This window comes from Equus przewalskii, chromosome 25 (assembly GCF_037783145.1).
Source record: "Equus przewalskii isolate Varuska chromosome 25, EquPr2, whole genome shotgun sequence".
Lineage (NCBI taxonomy): Eukaryota > Metazoa > Chordata > Mammalia > Perissodactyla > Equidae > Equus > Equus przewalskii.
This window is the reverse complement of record NC_091855.1, coordinates 12,725,466-12,748,592: the sequence shown is the minus strand read 5'-3', so window position 1 is coordinate 12,748,592 and position 23,127 is coordinate 12,725,466. Positions and strand designations below refer to the sequence as shown.

At 34.5% G+C, this 23,127-nt stretch overlaps 1 protein-coding gene across 50 annotated transcripts in view; it reads right to left on the bottom strand.

Moving 5' to 3' along the window:
* GPHN (gephyrin) overlaps positions 1-23,127 on the bottom strand; it is a 564,043-nt gene that overhangs the window by 315,856 nt on the left and 225,060 nt on the right. For all 50 annotated transcript variants that reach the window (XM_070594056.1, XM_070594020.1, XM_070594022.1 and 47 more), the window contains one exon: positions 12,434-12,491. In XM_070594056.1, coding sequence (XP_070450157.1) covers positions 12,434-12,491 — 58 coding nt within the window. The remainder of the gene's footprint in view (positions 1-12,433; positions 12,492-23,127) is intronic.

The following is a 23,127-nucleotide window of genomic DNA, read 5'->3' as shown; positions in this document are numbered from 1 at the left end:
AAACAATAAAAGCTAAATTAATAATAAATAGGGTACAAATGCGCTAAGCGAAAAGTAAGAGTTTCAGGAAACAAATACAAAGATGTTTATAAGAGACATTTACATTTTAAATATAATAACAAGAAAGGGTGGAATTAAAATGATAGAAAATGATACATCATGCAAACATCAACCAAAATAAAGTGGTCATAGCAATACGGTATCAAACAAAGTAGACTATAAGGCAAGAAATATGAGATTAAAAATATTTCATAATGATAAAAGAGTCAAATAAGCAGATATAAAAATGTTTTGTAAATGGTCAATAACATAGATAGAAAAACATATAAAGCAGAATTTGATAGAAATAAAAGGATAAACAGACAAATCTCAATCACAGCTTGAGATTTATATGCAACGCTAAATGCAACCAATGCAGAATAGACAGACTTCTTCAGGTGCAAATGTAACAGTTAACAAATTGACAATATACTAGGCCATAGAACAAGTCTCAGAAAATTTTAAAGAACTGAAATCATACAAAGGGAAAGAATCAAGCACTTATCCCACTATTTCTCTATGAACTGTATCACTACATAAATAAATAGTTGATAAGGGGAAGCATCTCTTTATAAAAGAATTTCAACTAATAAAGATTTTAATTCTGTCATTTCTTCTGGTTGTTGTTTGCATGATATTTTTTTATCTTTTTAATTTTAACCTATATGGTATGTTTCAATATACAATATGTCTACTGTAGAAAGCTTTTTTTTTGAGGAAGATTAGCCATGAGCTAACATCTGCCACTAATCCTCCTCTTTTCTTGCTGAGGAAGACTGGCCCTGAGCCAACATCCAGGCCCATCTTCCTCTATTTTATATGTGGGATGCCTACCATAGCACGGCTTGACAAGCAGTGCATAGATCTGCACCTAGGATCTGAACCAGTGAACCCCAGGACACCAAAGTGGAACAAGCGAACTTAACCACTGCCCCACCAGGCCAGCCCCTAGAAAGCAAATTTTAGTTCTGTGTTTAAAAAAATTTTTTTATACAGTTTGGCAACGTGTGTGTTTTGATTGGATTATTAAATCCATTCAGATTTAATGTTATTATTGATAGAGCTGGATTTACATCCACCATTTTACTTTATGTGTTCTATTTGTCTCTCCTCTCTCACTCATTCCTCTATTACTCTGTTACTCTTTTCTTTTTACACGAAGTGAATATTTTCTAATATAATATTTTAATTCCTTTAATGATTTTTTCACTATTTTTTTGGAGCTATTTTCTTAGTGGTTGTTCTAGGACTTGTATGTATATCTTAACAGAATCTACTTCAGATTTACATTAATTTAATTTCATGAGATACAGGAAAATATTACTCCTATATAGTTCTATTTTCTCCTCTCTTTTTGTGCTATTATTGTTATACATGTTACATTTTTATTTTTGTACACACAAATATATACACACAAACGTACATATATCAAACCCAACAATCCACTGCTAATTAATATTTTATATAATTTATGTCCATCAAAAAAGGTGAGGAAAGAGAAAAACTATGTATTTACATAGCTTGTTAAGTATTAACCTTCTTATTTACTCTTTCTGTTTCTCCTGTTTTGTTTTTGTAGACTCGAGATACCATCTAGTGTTAGGTACTTACTGCAATGTATCTTTGCTCTTCCATCTACCTTCTTTGTGCTGTTATTGTCAAATATATTACACTTCTATATGTTATAGGCTCAAAGAAACAGTTATATATGTATTGTCTTATACAACTGCTTTTCAAATAAGTTAAGAGAGGAAAGAACAAGAAATATGCATTTATATTGTCTTTTATAATTATGTGATTACACTTACCAGTGCTCTCTGTTTTTTTGTATGATTTTGAACTACTGTCTATGATCACTTGCTTTCAGCCTGAAGAATTTTCTTTAGTATTTCTTGCAAGGCTGATCTGCCAGCAACAAATTCTCTCAGTTTTTTTTTTTTTTGAGGAAGATCAGCCCTGAGCTAATTGCTGCCAATCCTCCTCTTTTTGCTGAGGAAGACTGGCCCTGAGCTAACATCCGTGCCCACCTTCCTCTATTTTATATGTGGGACACCTACCACAGCATGGCCTGCCAAGTAGTGCCATGTCCACACCCAGGATCTGGAACTGGCGAATCCCGGGCCACCAAGAAGCAGAATGTGTGAACTTAACTGCTGCACCACCGGGCCAGCCCCTCTCAATTTTAAAAAATCTGGTAATGTCTTTATTTCATCTTCAATTTTGAAAAATAGTTTCCCTAGATATAAGATTGTTGATTAGCTGACAAGTTTTTTTCTTTCAGTACTTTGAATATGGCCTCCTACTGCCTTCTGGTCTCCATTTTTATTGATAAGTCAGATATTAATTTTATTAGGGTTCACTTGTATGTGATGAGTCATTTTTCTCTTACTGCTTTAAATCTTTTTCTCTTTGTCTTTGTCTCTTGGCACTTTTATTATGGTGTGTGGTATTGGATAAATGTTCATGTCTCAGAAAAATTCATATGTTGAACCTCTAACCCCAAGGTGATGGTATTTGGAGGTGGTGCCTTTTGGAAGTAATTAGGTCATGAGGGTGGAGTCCTTATGAATGGGATTTGTGGCCTTAAAAGAAGAGACCAGGGGCTAGCTAGCTCTCTTTCTGCCATGTGAGGATACAACAAGAAGTCAGTTGTGTGCAACCCAGAGAGGTTTCTCACCAGAACCTGACCATGCTGGCACCCTGATCTCAGACTTCCAGCCTCCAGAACTGAGAGAAATAAATTCTATTGTTTATGAGCCACCCCAGCTATGGTACTTTGCTACAGCAGTCTGAACTAACACTACATGTGTGGGTGTGGATCTCTATAAGTTTATCCTATCTGGAACTGATAGAGCTTCTTGGATGTGTAGATTAATGTTTATAATTAAATTTGGCAAGTTTTCAGCCAATATTTCCTGTAATATTTTTTGTGCTTTTTTCTCTCTTCTTTGTACTCCCATTATCCATATTTTGGTGTGCTTAATGGTGTACCACATTTCTCTGAGGCTCTATTCACCTCTCTTCCTTCTTTTTTCTCTCTGTTCTTCAGCTTGCGTAATCTCCATAAACCTATCTTTAAGTCTGCTGATTCTTTTTTCTGTCAACTCAGAACTGTTGTTGAGCCCTTCTAGTGAATCTTCCATTTCAGTTATTATACTTGGAACTTCAGAATTTGCATTTGCTTCTTTTCTTAAAAAAAAAAAAATTCTATTGATAGTGTCTATTTGAGGAGACATTGTCATCACAGCTTTCTTTACTTCTTTCTGTAGGTTTCCTCTAAGTTGTTTTTTAAAAAACATATTTAGATAGACTGCTTTGAAATATATCTGTTAAACTTAACATCTAGAACCTCTCACAGGCAGTGTTTGTTGTCTGCTTCGTATCCTGGGTATGAGTCACACTCTCCTATTCTTTTCATGTCTTGTAATATTTATTAAAAATTCAACATGTGGGGCCGGCCTGGTGGCGCAGTGGTTAAGTTCACACGTTCCGTTTCTCCGCGGCCCAAGGTTCGCCGGTTTGGATCCTGGGTGCAGTCATGGCACTGCTTGTCTAAAAGCCATCCTGTGGTAGGCGTCCCATGTATAAAGTAGAGGAAGATGGGCACGGATGTTAGCTCAGGGCTAGTCTTCCTCAGCAAAAAAAGAGGAGGATTGGCAGTAGTTAGCTCAGGGCCAATCTTCCACAAAAAAAAAAAAACAAAAAAACCCAAAAACTCAACATGTTATATAACATATTGTAGCTACTGTGGATGCTGACTCTCCTCCCTCTCTTCAGGGCTTTTTTGTTGTTCTTTGCTTGTTTACTTGTTTACTGAATTGACTAGGCTACTTTAGCAAAGTCTGTTTCCACTCAGTGTGAAACTTCCAATATCATTCTCCAGAGGGCGCAGTCAAGGCTTACACAAAGCTACCTCGGGATGACAGTGGTTTTAGTAGGGCTCTCTTTGACCGTCCCTTTTGTTTCCTTGAGCTCTCTGTTCAGCTATCTGCCTCTGTGCTGGGCAGAACCAGCTGTTAAATGCTCCATTAATTTCCAGCTAACTGCACTATTGTTATAAACAATGCCCAGGGACACAAATTGCTCCATAGTCTGATTAATTAAATTCAGGCAGCATAGTTTTTCAGTCCAGTCTTTGAGGTTTGTTATGATCCAAGGAGAAGTCTTTTTAGCTGTTTCTTTCCCAAGTTCTTTCTGGTAAACTGATTAAGCTTCTTGCTCTTTTAGAACGATTATCAGCCTTATCAGCCTCCTCTTAATTGTTTAGTACCAAAATCTCCACTGCTTTTGAGAGTGTCCTTAGGCTTGAACTTCCCCACATTCAGTTTCAGATAAGGCCATTTCCTTTGGGAAGAGCTTTAGAGCAATCTGTTCTTATGAACTGCCTTGGATAAAATCATTAAGCCACTGTTTCAAGTGCTGTGTAGCAGTGGAAGCCTTTGGTCTCTTAGCTTTCCTCTCCTATGTGGATGTTCTGCCCTATGAGCAAGCTGGGGTAAGGACGATCAGGCCTCCAGTATTCTCAGCCTGCTGCATCTGGGCTTAGATTCCAGTCTAAGAATGAGGGCTAGGCAGAGGAAGGGAGCCCCTGACCTTTTAGCTGCACTCATCAGGAATTTAACTTCTGCAAATCAGAGTTGGAGTCATGAGAAATGATGAAGGCCTGCCCATCTTGGAGAAATATGTATCTAATTGGGAGCTGAAAAGGGGTGGGAGAGGGATCAGGTTGTGGGTAAGTGCCACAGACTCTCACTATTTTATCTGATATTAGATTTACCTGAATAAATGTTTGATTTGTTGTATGTCCTTAGAATATCCAGATACCTTAAATGGTTCTTTATAATTTTTACCAGATTTGGTTGATTTACTGGGAAATGAGTCCAACAGAGTTCCTCATTCATGATTTGCAAAAGTAGATTTGGTGATAACTTAATCTTTAAAAGTATCTTACACCTCAATTATGTTAAAATATATAGGTAATGTTAAAATAAAAATATAGAGAAAATATTCCATTTATAGAAAGAAAAAGCAGGATATAATTAAAAATAATTTTAAAAGAAATTGCAAAGATCTTTAGGAACAAGACTAAATGACTTTACTTATAGACATATTACATTTCTGAATGTGAATATTCACTAATAAAAAGATATATTTGCTTCCCAAATTAAACTGTAAAGTTAATGACCTTTCATCTAAACTTTTGTATATTTTTTTAAAAACTTTTTTGTCTTGTGTTTTTTGCCCATTGTCTAATAAAAAAATTTTTGTTACTGTTGAATTTGAGAATTTTTAATATATTCTATTCTACATAGAAGCCCTTTGTTGGATATGTGGTTTGCAAACAATTTCTCCCACTGTGCAATTTGTCTTTTCATTTACTCACAGTTTCTTATGCAGAGAAAAATTTAAAAATTTTCATGAGTACTAATCTATAAAATTTTCCTTTTATAGATTGGGCTTTTGTTGTTGAGTCTAAAAACTCTTTGCCTCACTGTAGGTCCTGAAAATTTTTTCTTTTATTCTCTAAAAGTTTTATGTTTTACATTTAAGTCTATTTTGCATTTTCAGTTAATTTTCATATAAAGTGTAAAGTTTAGGCTGAGGTTCATTTTTTTGCTTATAAATGACCAATGGTTCTAGCATCATTTATTGAAAAGGATATCCATTGAATTCCTTTTGTAGCTTTATTAAAAATCAATCAGGGCCGGCCCCGTGGCCAAGCGGTTAAGTCTAAACACTCTACTTCAGCGGCCCAGGGTTTCGCTGGTTTGGATCCTGGGCACGCACATGGCACTGCTCATCAAGCCATGTTGAGGAGGTGTCCCACTTAGCACAACCAGAGGCACTTACAACTAGAATATACAACTATACAACTATGTTCTGGGGCACTTTTGGGAGGAGAAGAAGAAGAAGAAGAAGAAAAAAAAAGATTGACAACAGATGTTAGCTCAGGTGCCAATCTTTAAAAAAAAAAAAAAATCAATGGAACATATTCGTGTTTCTACTTATGGGCTGTCTATTCTGTTCCATTGATCTATGAGTCTGTCTTTCTGCCAGTACTACATACCACCTTGATCACGGCAGCTACATAGTAAACTTTATCACTGGGTAGACCCAGTCCTTCCACTGTCTTTTTCAAAATTATTTTAGCTGTTCTAGGACCAATGCCTTGTATCTAATTTAGAATAAATGTACATAATTGTATGTCTGCAAAAAAATTTGGATTTTTTATAGGAATTGCATAAACCTATAGGTCAATTTGGGGAGAAGTGACATATTTCCTATGTCAAATCCTTTCAATCCATGGAGATGCTATGTCTGTACATTTCTTCAAGTGCCTTTTTATCTCTTAAGCATTTTCTAGTTTTCAGCATACAGATAATATATGTGTATTCTTAAGTATATGTCTAAGTATTTAACTTTCTTTGGAGGAATTGTAAATGTTGTTGTTTTAAACCTAAGTTTTCAAGTGTTTTGAGTATGTAAAAATACAATTTTTTTCTTTTTGGTGTTGATTCTTTTTTTTTTTTAAGATTGGCACTTGAGCTAACAACTGTTGCCAATCTTTTTTTTATCTTCTCTCCAAAGCCTCCCAGTACATAGTTGTATATTGTAGTTGTAAGTCTTCTGGTTGTGCTATGTGGGACACTGCCTCAAGGTGGCCTGACAAATGGTGCCATGTCCGCGCCCACGATCCAAACCAGCAAAACCCTGGGCCGCCGAAGCAGAGCATGTGAATTTAACCACTCAGCCATAGAGCCGGCCCCTGGTGTTGATCTTATATCCCCCAAATTAACCAACTAACTTATTAAATCTAGGAATTTTTCTGTAGGTATTTTTTCCTACAAAGATAATCATGTGAGTTTTATTTCTTACTTCCCAATCTTTGTGTCTTTTAATACTTTTACTTGCCTTATTGTGCTATTTAAAACTTCTAGTATTTAGTTGAATAAAAGTAGTGAGAGCAGACAACCTTGCTTTGTTCCAGATCTCAGGGGGAAATCATTTATTCTTTCACCATTAAGTATGATGTTAGCTACAAGTTTTTTGTGGATGTTCTTTTGTAGTTCAAGTTCAGAAAATCCCGTCTATTCCTAGTTTGCTGAGAGTTTTTATCATGAATGGGTCTTAGGTTATTTCAAACACTGTTTCTACGTTTTCCAGGGACAAATTCTTTGAGTTTTCTTTTGTCTGAGTATGCCCCTATTTCACATTCATTCCTGAAGAATTTCAATGGATACAGACGTTGTGGTTGACCTTCCTTTCAGCACTTGAAAAATGCTGCGCCACTTCTTTCTGGAGCTTCCCGCCCGCACCCCCCTCCATGAGTCTTCTTACATTGGTGATTGTACTTTTCAGTTATGTAATTTCCACTTGGTTCCCTTTTGTAATTTCTATTTCCTTCATTTGTCTCAGAGAATTAATAAGTGCTTGTTGAAGCATTTTTATGATAACTGCTTTAAAATCTTTATCAGATAATTCCAACACCTGAGTCATCTTTGTGTTAGTGTTTTTGACTGTTTTTTCTCATTCAAGTTGTCATTTTCCTTGTTCTTGGTATGATGAGTGATTTTTGACTGTACCCACGACATTTTGGGTATTATGAGACTGCAGATCCTATTTAATCTTCTTTTTTAGCAGATGTCTGCCTTGTTGAAGAATAGTATGAGGGTCATAGGGATATGCACATTGAGCTTCTTGCTTGGTTCCACTGACACCACTTTGGCAAAAGTGAAGCACCAATTTACACTGCCTCATGGAAGACAGTAGGGTATAAGTCTAGCTCCTGTCTTGGCCCTGCTGAAACCTTTCTGGTGAAAGTGGGGTATCACCTTGCTCCACATTGTTGATAGTAGGGGTGAATGTTCAGCTCCCTGCTTGGCCCTGTTGACACCAAGAGGGGATGTGGAAGGCTGTCTCATACTGAGAGTAGAGTACCAACTATCTCCTTCTCATTCAGTCTTGTTGATAAAGACAGGGGTAAAAGGCTCTTCTCCCTTATAGGCCTCACTGATACAGGAAAGGGAAAGTGAAGCAGAATGGTGACTAGCCCCACCTTGCACTGCCTCTTTAGTCTTACTGCTGCTGGGAAGGAGTGGAGACTCAGCTTATCACTGGACCCCACTGACTCTACTCTGCTAGAGGAATCAGAGCACAGCCTGTCTCCCCTGGGCTGGTGATGGAAGATCAATTCCTCATTTGGTCCCACCTACAGTATCCTGGTGGGAAAATCAGAGCTCCGCCATGGATGGAAATATAGTTCCCTACTCAGCTCTGCCAGGATCACCAGGGGAGGGATTCACAGCTCTGTCACCTGCTCCTGTAGGATGGCAGGGAGTGAAGTAGAAGACCAGCTACCTGACTTGGCTCTGCCGAAACTGTGTGGGAGCTAAGTAGTTTTCCCATTGGGTTTGGCTGGAGTAGGGCAAGTATTGCCAAAAAGGTTTTCTGTTACTCTACTCTTGTCCCAGGTCCTTTGGCCAAGGGGAACAGGCTTTTCTAGGTGCTTTTTTGTCCATGCCTGTTCCAGTTTATGATAAATGAGGCAATTTGAACCAGTGGGGGAAAAGATGGGTTTTCCAATAAATTGGACTGGAAAAATAAAGATACATTTGGAAAATATTCTGTCAGTTTAGTCATCCAATACATAATTTTTAAAAAAATTTATATCAATATAAATTACAAATAGATTATAGAGTTAATATTTAAATATCTCTATTTAAAATAAATACATCCAAGGTGGTAGTGTAAATTGGCATAACAACCTTGGAAAACAGTTTAATTTCATCCAGAAAAGTTGAAAATACACATTACTTAAAATCCAGGAATTCCATTCCTCAGTATATACTTTAGAGAAATTCTTACACATGTGTAGCAGAATGCCTTCCCAAGAATTTTATAGCAGCATTTTTCATAATAATTCCAAATGGAAACAAGCTGAATGTCTAAGAACAGATTGTCTCCATAATTTGCACAATGGAGTATTTTACACCAAAAAAAAACAAAAAATAAAAACAAAACCCAAAAACTTTGGCTATAGACAACGACATGGATGAATCTCACAAACAGTGGTGAACAAAAGAAGCAAGGCACAAAAGATTGCATACAATTCATATTAAAATCAAAGAGAAGCACAAATAAAGTATAATATTTAGAGATGTGTACACAGGTGGTAAAACTAAATAAAAGAAAGGAGCTGATAATGATAAAAACTCAGGACATTGGGTGGAAGAGATACCTGTGATTGGGCCAGAATGTATTCGTTCTTTATCCCTTAAGCCTTTGGCCAAGCATCCATTCACTATTAGGTGAGTCATTGTAATCAATAAATGTATGCTTAATTCAAACAAAGTATGAACTAAATAATGATTTCTGGTGCTAGAAACCTTGTGAAAGATTATCACATCTGACAAAAATTGAATTACGTTTCATCAATCAATCAAATCTCTTTAATAGTAAAAATACACATGTATATTTATTTATACATGGTATATTACAGGCAGTATATTTTGAATTTAAACTCAATTGTACTATTTAGATAATTTAAAATCACCTAGACGTTATCCAACTAAAATGAACATTACAACCAGATGTTTCACATTTCCTCCAATCAAAACAAAAAGATTGTATCTGATTTTAGCTGAAAATGCTAATGGTGCCATCAAATGTTGAAATATTTTATAACAGCTTTTCTTCCAACACTTTTGAAAGCAAGAATCAATTCATAGTTTTTATGCCTCAGGCCTCAAACTCTCTGAAGCTGTTTTAGATGTATTACCAGTAACTGATGGAGAAAATCATATATTACATATCATCTATGAATCATGGTTTTTTTCAAGGAATCTCCTGAGGGATAATTCTTATGACTCTAGAATTTCAAAAACAAAATGACAAAACAACTTCTTTAGAGAAAAGTCACTATTAAAAAAAGAGCAACATTTCTGTTAATTAATAAAGAATATATCAGTCCTCTGGTTCTATGATGTGCCCTCGCCAGGGCATCAGTTTTCATCCACTGTTATTACCTCATATAGCTTTTTTAGGTGATTCAATTCACTGGCACAGCCTCAACTAACTCTTGCATAATGACAAATCTCAGTATCAGTTGAAAGAATTATCTGTCTTCTGAGTTCCAGGCCAATTTATCCACTGACTTAGTGGATACTTGGTTAGCTTCAAATTCAGTAAGTCCAAAACTTACCCTCTTTCCTCTCAAACTTATTCCTTCTCTTGTTTCTCCTCCCTAACAGCAACACAATCTACTCAGTTTTCCAAGCCAGAAACCTGAGTCAACTTTTCCATCTTCCCCTAAACTTCCAATAAATCAAGTACTGTTTACTCTACTTTCTTAAGTAATATTTCTTGAATCTGAGTTTTTTCTTTAACCTCACTGCCACTGCTTTAGTTCAGGTTTTAATTATTTTGTGCCTACATTCCTGCAATCTGGTTTCCTTCCTTGTGGATGGAATCTCCTTTTCTCCGCTGAAATAATTGTTCTTGCTCATCATAGAAAAATCTAAAAAAATTACCAAGCTAATTACGTTACTTTTTTCTTAAAACCACATAATGGCACCCCATAGTTTTCTGTATAAAATCCCAATTTCTTAATATGGCAGTAAGGCCCACTGCCAGTCCTATATCTCAACAGTCTTTATTTTACTGAGATCTGATGCCAAATTATCTCATGCTTATGCTTTCACAAGTGCCTCTGCCTCTGCACAGAACTCCAGTTTGCTGAGTTTACCTCTTGGAAAGACTTTGCTGATTATCTCTTTCCAATGGCCAAGTACCCTTCCTATGTATTTCATAGAATGTTTTGTTTACCATTATCACTTAACAAGTATTATAATTGTAACATAAGACAGAGCACCTTTAAGATAGATGGATTTTTAACTCCATATCCTTTATATAAATGCTGCTTAATTATTTATACATACATTTATGGATTACTTAGCTTCTAGAGTTTGGTTTTGTTTTTGAGTCATTATAAAATATTTCCAGAAATAATAAATTCTGGTTACTCTGACCCTTTAACCACACTTGATTATATTTTGGGCAAGTAATTACTACACCTCAAACAATCAATTTTAACAAGCTCACCTTTATTAATTTCCATTTTCTCTTCCGAAAAATAAGGGATCTAGATCAGACCTAAGGTTCTTTCCACCCAAACTATTTTACGAATTTCTATCAAGTTGGAATGAGTCTCTTGACATTCCTGGTTATTTTAGATGCTAGAACATAATCATGGTATTAATTCCTGATGTTGACTAAACAGAACATCCGACATATTAAAACTAATAATATATTACATAATAAAGATCACTGAGCCTCACTGGTTTAAAAATAATGTAAACAAATTAAAGAATTATTTACTAAGATTTGAATTTACTGAACTTAATTTTGAAAGTTTGATCAAATCAAGCTTAATTTCTTGAGATCTTTACTTGCCATTGTTAACAACTTAACTCAGTATTGTTTATTCTTTTTATTTATTTATTTATTTTTCCTTGTTGAGGAAGATTAACCCTGAGCTCACATCTGCGGTCAATCCTCCTCTTTTTGCTGAGGAAGACTAGCCCTGAGCTAACATCCATGCCCATCTTCCTCTACTTTATATGTGGGACACCTACCACAGCATGGCTTGCCAAGCAGTGCCATGTCCGCACCCGGGATCCGAACCAGCGAACCCTGGGCCATCAAAGCAGAACATGCACACTTAACCACTGTGCCACTGGGTGGCCCCAGTATTGTTTATTCTTGACTATTGCTGTCTAATTGTCAAATTTTTTTACAGAATAGATAGTACGCTCAGTTCTCATTAGATTATAAATTACTTTTGAACAAGGGATGCATGTTACACTAGAAGACCAAAAGTCCATAAGATTTATTAAAATGTTAGAGACAGGAGAATGTAGTAATGCTGTAATTTTCAAAAACTAAGGTTAATTTTTAATTTATTGGACTGTAAATATTAAATTGAAATCGGCATACTGTGTTTTCGAAGGAATCAGGAAAGATTTACTAGAAGACTGATCCTGTTTATAATTGTTTCGAAAGCTTATAGGGAAAAGAAATTAAAACAAGACAAAAAAAAATCCAGTATGCACACTAATGCTTATACACAGTACTTTCTTAAGCAGATTTTCAATGAATTTCACAGGAAAGGGTTCTATTTTGATTCCCCTAATATTTTTCGTAGAAATTCATTGATAATGATAGATGAAATCTGATAGTGATTATCTGATGTATATTTTTTTAATTCAAATAGGATAACTGGGAATTAAATGATATCCTAACACACCCAAAGATTCAACAGTCTAAAGAAAAAGCAATTCTTCCCCTCCCTCCAAGATACTAAGTCTTTGTAGAGGTGAAAAATGCCATACTATACCTTGATTTCTTCTATTTCATCTGGTACTATCTTGTATGCTGATATAGTCCCACCCAACCTGAAATTAGGAGAAGAAAATATTCTCAAAACCGGCAACAGTGTATAAAAAAAAAAATGGACTATTTCTGCCATTAGCATCAGAGTGCCACCAAAAAGTGCTCATTTCCCACCCCAATAATCATGGAGGAAAAACAACCATTTTGTGCTTAAGTTTTCCATATATTGGTTAAAAAGAGGTAGATATTGAATGACTACTGGAAGAGAAAACGTTGTTAGATTTTTAACCATAGCTGAACTTCTGTTATTGATGGTTTTAATGATGCTGAAACTGCCACTTTTACTGATGGATTCTGTCACAACTAAGATGTATCAAGAATCAATAGAAGACACCATGTTTGTTTTCAATTAATAGACTTCACTTTTTAGAGTAGTTTTAGGTTTACATAAAAGCAGAAAGTATAGAAATTCATTGCACAGATTGCCCACCACAGTTTTCCCTGTTATTGACATCTTGCATTACTGTGGTACATTTGTTACAACAGATGAACTAATATTGATTTTGCATCTTTTTAAAAATAATTTAAAGAAGGAGTCAGAGAGATATGTGTGCCTAGCACTGTCCAAGGGAAAGAGATGAGTGTTTGAGGGTTGCAAATTTAATCCCTAACACAAGATCTTTGCTTTGAGACCATGATGTGATTACATTCATGTTCACTTGTTTGATATACTTTTTTAGAAAGCTGCTAAGATTTATGTAACACCATTTACCAGAAATGTCATATATTATCTAATTTAATTCTTACAATTGTCTCCATTGTAAAAAGGAGAAAATCGAGACACGAAGAGATTCAGTAATTTTCCCAAGTGAAGGAGCTAGTAAGTGAAGGAGCTAATTGAGATGTACATTCAGTGTAAAATACATACCAGATTTCAAGTACTTAGCATAAAAAAGATTAATTTAAAAACATTGATTACATGTTAAAATAACACTGTGGACATACTGGGTTAAATAAGACACATTATTAAAATTAATTTCACCTGCTTCTTTTTAGTTTTTAAAACGCAGCTACCAAATCTTTTAAATTACATATATGGCTTGCATTTTGGCTACTATCATATCTCTATCAGATAGCTGCTCTATGCTCTTAAACTCCAAGATTACCTTCCTACCTACCTTTGCTATTCAGTGTTTAAAAAGGAATTTTTTGATAACATGTTATAAGTGTCTCAATATCAGAAAAGATAGTATCATAAATAAGGCACTTACGTACTCTAGATACTAGGATATCTTCTGTCTCAAATGTAAATTAATAAATGACATTCTAGTTTCCATTAAAAAATAACTTAATCCAACCAAACGATTTTTAATAAAAACTCTGCATTTAAACTCTCTAATATTACCATTTATCTTTCTTAATGAAACTAGTGCTCAGATCTTCATTTGAGAATTATTTCCTAGACTTAAAGTGCCACGATGGAATGATGAAAACACTAATGAAATTTAACTTGATTCATATTATAAAAGGTATATAAGTGATATACTAAATAAGACCATAGTAATATAACTAGTAAAATATAGTAATATAACAGCACTAGATGTTACTAAAATGAAAAATTATATAACTCTCTGTAATGGGTTTAAAGTAGGCATTTAAAAAGTGTTTTCATTGTCAATTATTAAAGTTATTCAATTAGAAGTTGAGATTGTTGGCTTATCAGTGAAAACATTAGAGCAAAAAGACTACTGAAACCTCGAGGACTTCGATTTATAGCCTTGAAAATAACAAGTTCATCATTTTATTCACTGAGTTCATGTGATGTAACGGATATAAGCCAGGGAATGAGGATGCAAAGAAGTCACAGTCTTGTAGGGGAGGAGACGAATAAACAAATATCTGTAATATAATGCACTAAAATATTACAAGAGAACTAGGTAGAAGTTGAAAGTTTGAAATTATTTCAAAATAAAGATTTTAAAAAGTACCTATCATTGCAAAATAGACTGGTTATAACACAAGCAGTTTACAACACCTGTTACATAAACAGCATAGATAACAAAAATAGTTTCAATTTGTTAGTACAGTAATGATTCAAAGATGCCATAGCTGATTTCTAAAAGAAAAATAAAAATAAAGTTGCTATGATAAACTTCAGTTCAATTCTACTTCAAGAAACAATTCATTTTTCTCTTGATTAATATTGACTAACAGTCCGTCAAATATTGCCTTTGCTGGAATCCCAACACTGGGAAGGTAGGCTTCCAAATTAGTATTCCTACATCAACTTCAAACAAATGACAACAGTTATGACAGGTAAGATATATGATTTGACATATTCCTACTTGGATTAAAATGGACATATGACATATAAATATTATGCATATGAATAGCATGTTGACAAAAACAGTAGGATAATCATATGATCATATAGCTAAAAACAGAGGAAATTTGGAGGGCCTCTGTATTATACTAAATGTAGAAATGAAAAATCAGATTAAAGCTGATAAAACACCAAAAAAAAATCCAGTAAAAAGAAACATTCTAGAAGTAATTAAACAACTGAGTCATAAGCAAGTTAGCTAAAAAAAAAAAACAGGAAGAAAATTTCAAGAATAAACTTATTTCAACTCATCTTTTTTTCCTATTCCCTAACTACAATCAAATTAATGGCACCTTTCCCAACTATTAATTTTGACTTTTGAACTGATTTCTGAAAATAACTTCTCTTTTCATGGCATCATGAAATACAGCTAAATTTAAAATATCTTTAAATTTAACATACTATCAGTATTTTATTAGTTACAGACATTCCAGATTTCATGCTCTTTCTATTACAACACACTGTCTTCATTGTTGAAGAAAAAACAGACTCTGGAGGAAGAGTTCTATTTTACTCTAGTCAACGTATAAAGATGGTATGACCTTGGCAGTGATAATGGCAGTAAAAGTAGCAATACTAATACTAGTAGTTCTTTGAGCATTTACTATGTGCCAAGCATTATGTAAGGCTTTTCAGGTACTTTTCTCATTTAACTCTCATAACCTATAATTATGATTATGAAAAGAAAATGAGATAAGCAATTTTTTGAAGATCCCACAACTAGGAGTGGCAGAGCTGGGCTTAAGAACTAAGTTTCAAAAACTGATATGCAGGACACAGAATGGTCAAACAATCTTGAAAAGAAGAATGTTGGAGGATTCCCACTTTCTAACTCCAAGTAACTACAAAGTGACAGTCCTCAAGACAATGTGGTACTGGCATATGGATGGATATATAAAGCAACAGAGTACAAATTAAAGTCCCGAAATAAAGATCACATTTATCGTCAACTGGTTTTTGTTTTCCTTTTTATTTTATTGTGGTAAATATATTTAACAAATTTGCATTTTAACCATTTTTAAGTGTACAATTCAGTGACGTTGATCACATTCACAATCATAAGTAACCATCATTACTAGCTATTTCCAAAACTTATCCATCACACAAACAGAAACTCTGTAACCATTAAGCAATAATTCCTCATTTTCCCCCTCATCCCAGCCCCTGGTAACTCCTAATCAACTTTGTTTTTATGAATGTCACTACTCTAGGAACCTCATATAAGTGGAATCATACAATATTTGTCATTTTGCGTCTGGCTAATTTCACTCAGCACAGTGTTTTCAAGCTTTATCTATGTTGTAACGTGTATCAGAACTTCATTCCTTTTTATGACTGAATAATATTCCATTGTATGTATATACCACATTTTGTTTATCCATTCATCTGTTAATGGACAATTAGATTGTTCCCATTTTTTGGCTATTATGAATAATCCTGCAATGAACACTGGCATACAAATACCTGAGTCTCTCTTCTCAATTCTTTCCGGGATATAGGCATACCTTGTTTTATTCCATTTTGCTTTAGTGCGCTTCACAGATACTGCATTTTTACAAGACCCACCAACAGCATAAGATTACAACTCATGGAAGGCTCAGATTAAAGTAATTTTTACTTAAGGTATGTACAATGCCTTTTTAGACATAATGCTATTGCACACTTGACTGACTACAGTACAGTGTAAATATAACTTTCACATGCACTGTGAAACCAAAAAAATTCAAGTGACTTGCTTTATTGTGATATTTACTTTATTGTAGTGGTCCGGAACTGAACCCACAGTATCTCTGAGCTATGCCTGTATACCCAGGGGGGTGGAATTACTCATTCATATGGTAATTCTATGTTTAGCATTTGAAGAACTGTCAAACAGTTTTCCACAGTGGCTGTACCGTTTCACATCCCTAGGAGCAATGTATAAGGATAACAATTTATCCACAGCCTTACCAATACTTCTTCTCTTTTTTTTTAATCGCCACTATAATGGGTGTAAAGTGGTAACTCACTGTGGTTTTGATTTGTATTTCCCTAATGACTAGTGATGGAGAGAATCTTTTCATGTGCTTATTGGCCACTTGTGTATCTTCTTTGGAGAAATATCTATTCAAAAGTCCTCGGCCATTTTTAAATTGAATTGTTTTTTGTTGTTGTTGAGTTGTAGGAGTTCTGTATATATTCTGGATACTGAACCTTTATCCAATATTTGATTTCCAAATATTTTCTCCCATTCTGCAGGTTGTCTTTTCACTTGCTTGATAACATCCTCTGATACACAAAAGCTTTTAATTTTGACGAAATCAAATTTATGTTTCTTTCTTTTGTTGCTCATGTTATTGATGTCATATGTAAGAATCCAAGGTCATGAAGATTTATCTCTATACTTTCTTCTAAGAATTTTATGATTTTAGCTCTTCTATTTGGGATGATGATCTATTTTGAGTTAATTTTTATGTATGGTGTGAGCTATGGGTTCAAGTTAATTCTTTTGTATGTGGAAATCCAAGTGTTCAGGCACCATTTGTTGAAGAGACTTTCTCTCCAAAAGCTGTTTGCACAGCTTTGACTTAGCACCCTTGTCTAAAATCAATTTGCCATAGATACCTTGGTTTATTTCTGGATCCCCAATTCTATTGTACTAGTCTATATCTATGCCAGCGCCACACTGTTTTGATAACTGTAAGCTTTGTGCTAAGTTTTGAAATTTGGAAATGTTAGTCCTTCAATTTTGTTCTTCTTTTTACAAGATTGTCTTGGCTATTTGGGGCCCTTTGTAATTTCATATGAATTTTGGGGATGGCTTTTTCATTTCTGCAACAAAAGCCTATTTGAATTCTGATAAGGAATTACACTGACTCTGTAGATCACAACGGGAAGTACTGACATCTTAACAATATTAAATCTTCCAATCCATGAACATAGGATGCCTTTCAATTATTTAGTTATTCGTTAATTTCTTTCAGCAAAGTTTTGTAGTTTTCAGTGTACAAGTCTTACCTCCTGGTTAAATTTATTCCAAGGCATTTTATTTTTCAGATCCTACTTTAAATGGAGTTGGTTTTAATTTGCTTTTCAGATTGTTTATTGCTGATTTATATAAACACAAGTGATTTTTGTGTGTGGTATTACACCCTGCACCTTTGCTGAACTCATTTATTGGTTCTAGTAACTTTCTTGTGCATTCTGTAGGATCTTCTACATAAAGCATCATGTTACGTGTGACTAGAGAAAGATTTACTTCTTCCTTAACAGTTTGAATGTCTTTTACTTCTTTGTATTGTCTAATTGCTCTGGCTAGAACTGCCAATGCAATGTTCAATATAAGTGGTGAAAGCAAGTATCCTTGCTTTATTCCTGATCTAAGGGGAAAGCTTTGAGTTTTTGACCATTGAACATTGTTAGCTGTGGGTTTTTCAAATGCCTTTTATCATGTTAAGCAGTTCTCTTTTTTTGAGGAAGATTAGCCCTGAGCTAACTACTGCCAGTCCTCTTTTTTTCGAGGAAGCCTGGCCCTGAACTAACATCTGTGCCCATCTTCCTCTACTTTATATGTGGGATCCCTACCAGAGCATGGCATGCCAAGCGGTGCCATGTCCACACCCGGGGTCCGAACCAGCGAACCCTGGGCTGCCAAGAAGTGGAACGTGAGAACTTAACCTCAGCGCCACCAGGCTGGCCCCAGGAGTTCTCTTCTATTCCTGGCTTTCTGACTGCTTTTATCATGAAAGAGAGTTGAATTTTTGTTAACTGTTTTCTGTGTCAAATGAGATGATCATGTAGGTTTCTTTTTGCTCTTTCAATAATGTGGTGCATTACAGTGTTTGATTTTCTTATGTTAAACTACCCTTGAATTTCTGGGATAATATTACTTAGGCATGATGTATAATCCTTTCAGTATCTTGCTGGATTCAGTTTCGTAGTATTTGGATGAGTATTTTTGCATCCAAATTCATAAGGGATATTGTTCTGTAATATTTTTTCTTGTGATGTCTTTCCTGGCTTTGGTAGCAAAGCAATGCTGGACTCACAGAATGAGTTAAGAAGTGTTCTTTTCTGTTTTCTGAAAGAGTCTGAGAAGCATTGGTGTCAATTCTTCTTTAAATCTTTGGTATAATTCAGCAGAGAAGTCACCTGGTCCTAGAATTTTCTTCATTGGGAAGTTTTTGATGACTGATTAATCTCTACCTGTTATAGGTCTGTTGAGATTTTCTATTTCTTCTCATGTTAATTTAGGTAATGCATGCGTAACCAGGAATTTGTCTATTTCATCTACATTATCTACTTTGATGTTCATAGTATTCTTTATAATTTTTTTTATTTCTGTAAGGTCAGGAGTCATATTCCCACCTTCTTTTCTTTTTTAATCTTTTTTGCCTTCTCTCTTTTTTTCTTTTTGATGAAGAAGATTGGCCCTGAGGTAACATCTGTTGCTAATCTTCCTCTGTTTTTTTCTCCCCAAAGCCCTAGTACATAGTTGTATGTCCTAGCTGTAAGTCCATCTAGTTCTTCTATGTGGGATGCCACCACAGCATGGCTTGATGAGCAGTGCATAGGTCTCCGCCCAGGATCCAAAACAGTGAACCATGGGCCACCAAAGTGGAATACACAAACTTAATCACTACACCACCAGCCAGCACCCCCACCATTGTTTCTGATTTTAGTTTTTGTCTTCTTCTTTTTTCTTAGCAATCTAGCTAAAGGTTTGTCAATTTTGTTGATCTTCTCCAAGAAGAAACTTTTGGTTTCATTGATTTTTCTACTGTTTTTCTATCCTCTAATATATCTCCACCCTAATCCTTATTACTTTCTTCCTTCTTTTCTTTTTTCCCTGGCTCCCTCCCTTCCTTGCATTATCACCTTCCCTTCTGTTTATATTATTTTTTCTTTTTTTGTAGTAAATCATTTTGATTCCCTTATTTCTTCTTGTATTATCTTTTAGACATTCTTTGTGATTATATTGGGGACTACACTAAACATCCTAATTTTACATCAATATAGTTGAATTGGTAACAATTTAATTTGACTAGTCACAAAAACTCTGCCCCTAAGAGCTCTATCCTCCCACTTTTATGTTGTTATCACAACTACATTTGCTAGTTTTGGTTTAGTTTTCTCTTTGTTTACAGTTCCTCAAGGTATAAAGTTAGCTTATTGATTTGAGATGTTTCTTCCTTTTTAATGTGGATATTTATATTTCCCTCTGAGCACTGTTTTCACTGCATTCCATAAGTTTTGGTATGTTGTGTTTTCATTTTCATTTGTCTCAAAATATTTTCTAATTACCTTTGTGATTTCTTTTGGACCCTTTGGTTAAGAGTGAATAGTTTAAATTGCACATATTGCGAATTTTTTACTTTCCTTCTGTTGTTGATTTCTAGTGTCATTCTATTGTGGTCAGAGAAGATAAAGTGCATAATTTCAATCTTTGAAAATTTACCAAGACTTTTTTTGGTGATCTAACATTTGGTTTATACTGCAAAATTTTCCATGTATTCCTTTTGTGTATTCTCAGCAATTCCATTTTGAAATATGACTGTGCTTGACTCTTCTAACTTGTAAGTATTAAATGTGATAATACATTTATTTTCTTAATATAAGCTACTTTAATAGACTTTTAATTACATGCAATTTTTAATGAATTAATCTATGTAATAAAAACAGAGAAATTTGTAGATAGTGGTTATTGCCATTAGTGAAACTATCCCCCCTAAAAAATATCTGGTCTAATTCAGTAGGAATAATAATGTTTAAAGGTAATTCAGAGTTGCTCAGAAATATCTTCATTCTCTCTCCTAACTCAAATTTGCTTTTCCTCCAGTTTTTCCCAATTTTTTTTGTGGTAAATGTTAACTGATCCAGTAGTTCATGCCTGAAGTGTGGAAATCTTGGATGTCTTCCTCTTTCTCTGTCCCTACAATTAGTGACTGAGTCATATTTCTACTTGCCTTAATTTATCTGGAAATGCCTATTCCTCCATCTCCACTTTCTTACTTTCTGATATTATAATTTCTAACTACAGTTTTAATTGTCTCCTCCTCATAACTGCACAAATCTGATCTAAGACGTAACTTTGTCATATAACATCCTTATTTTAATTAATAGATAATACCTCAAGACATTTAATGAGACAATTCCCTTTATAAACCAATTCCTGACTCCATTTCTTGCTTCATTTCCTGTCACTCTTTTGCAGTTCCTCTTGGTTCTAGCCATGTCCAATTACGAGTAGTTTCATAAATGCATCAGGCAAACCTCTGCCTTTATGTCTTTCTATTACCCCATCCTGAATGCTGTTCTCTATCCCTAAAACTCCTAATAATCACACTTCAGGAGTCAAATATCACTTTCAGAAGACTTATCTAAACTCTGGAAGCAGAGATAAGCACTTTTCCTACTGTGATTGAATAGTGCCTTACTCATATCTGCATTATAGCCTTTGTCCCATTCCTGTAATTATTTACTTAGGGATCTATATCCTCCATAAGATTATGAAGATGTACATTATCTTTTAAGTTACTTTTCTATATCTGGCACATATTGGGCACTTAAAGCTTGGTAAATTGGCACATGTTTGTTGAATTAATGAATGATACTAGAACAGCTAGACATGAGAATTTTCACCAAGATCATCAGTAAATCCTTTGTTAAAGTAGTATCTCTATTTTAATAATTTTATTATACATTTTTGATACACACAACGTGATATACAGTGACTTCTTTCGTAAAATAATTCTTAGATGTTTTAGCGTGGGCAGTGTTCTACTCTCAAAGCTTTCAACTTTACTGAAGAAGCAAGCAGGGTATGTTTAGTGATTTACAAAGGAAGCCAAACTATTGATTCATACATTAACCTTTAACGAATTAGTCTTCCTTAGACAGTATTCTAAACATATCTGTGCACTTGGCTTGATTCCTGCCATTTGTAGAAACTTCAGAAGTCTCTTTGGCATGAAGTAACACTAATTTGTTTTTCCAGGAATATGATGTTGTCTAAATTATTTCAATTCTTTTAGAAAGTTTTTTCTATTAAACATGAAAGTGAGACTACTGGCCTTAATTAACATATACATGTATCCAATAAATTCTCAAAGTTGGGGGCCAGCCTCATGGCCAAGTGGTTAAGCTCCTGCACTCTGCTTCAGCAATCCAGGGTTCACTGGTCTTGGTCCTGGGCGTGGACCTAGCACTGCTCATCAAGACATGCTGAAGCAGTGTCCAACATGGAGGAACTAGAAGAACCTACAACTAGGATATACAACTATGTACTGGGGGGCTTTTGGGAGGAAAAAAAAAAGAGGAAGATTGGCAACAGATGTTAGCTCAAGGACAGTCTTCCTCACAAAAACAAACAAAAACACATTCAGTGAGAAAATGTTAAAAAAAAAATTCTGTAAGTGGTTATTTTTAGTGCTTTTTATGTTTAAGGCCCTGTGGTAGCCAATAAAGTCCTAGCTTCCAGCTCTAACTAAAATTAAAATCCAAGATTTCTACAAGAAATTATATCTCCTGGCAATGTAGTTTATCACTGGTTTATTTTAAAAATATGCAATATTAATAAAACAAGTAGTAAAATTATCAAATCAAGAAAGTGGGAGTCTCTTTATTCAATTATATTTTCCTTATCAATTTGTTTTAATGTTTTATTCAACAATTATTTCTTTCTCACAATACTTTTTAATTCATTAAAGGTTTATTAAATGCTATAAAATCACCACATGCCTCAAACAAATGGCAGTTTTTAGATTTAAAAAAAAAAACTTTCTCAAAAGAGGAAATTTTTAAACAATGTCTAGATCCAACCATAATCAGTCACAAATAATACAAAATGCTAACGTATGTACCAATCTTTCAAAATCATGGTTTCTTGGGAGAGAAGTCTATAAATTAACAGTCCTCTGAATTTTATTCCCTCAGGGGAAGTTAAGAATTTCTAGGTTTTAATATGACAATTACAGCAACATTCAGAGAAAAGGTATGTTTTACGAAAAAGGTAGGGTATCTGTGCAGAGCTGGAAATACAACTTCACAAAAGCAAACCACATTTGAAATTTTCACAGATTCTAAGAAAGTATACTTTTATGTCATTTTGAAATGCAGCTACAATTTCTAAGTGTGCAGCCTAATAGAGGGAAAAAAAAAAACAGTCAGAAAAGTAATGCAAGTTAGCAGCACAAAGGAAGGACCTCTGATCTGCTCTATTTGAACAATAATATAACTATGAAAATCACATATTAAACAGATAGGAATGAAAGATTAAAGGAAAATTGTGTTCAATGACTTAGAAAGTTCTCACACGAGTATCACACAACTGACTA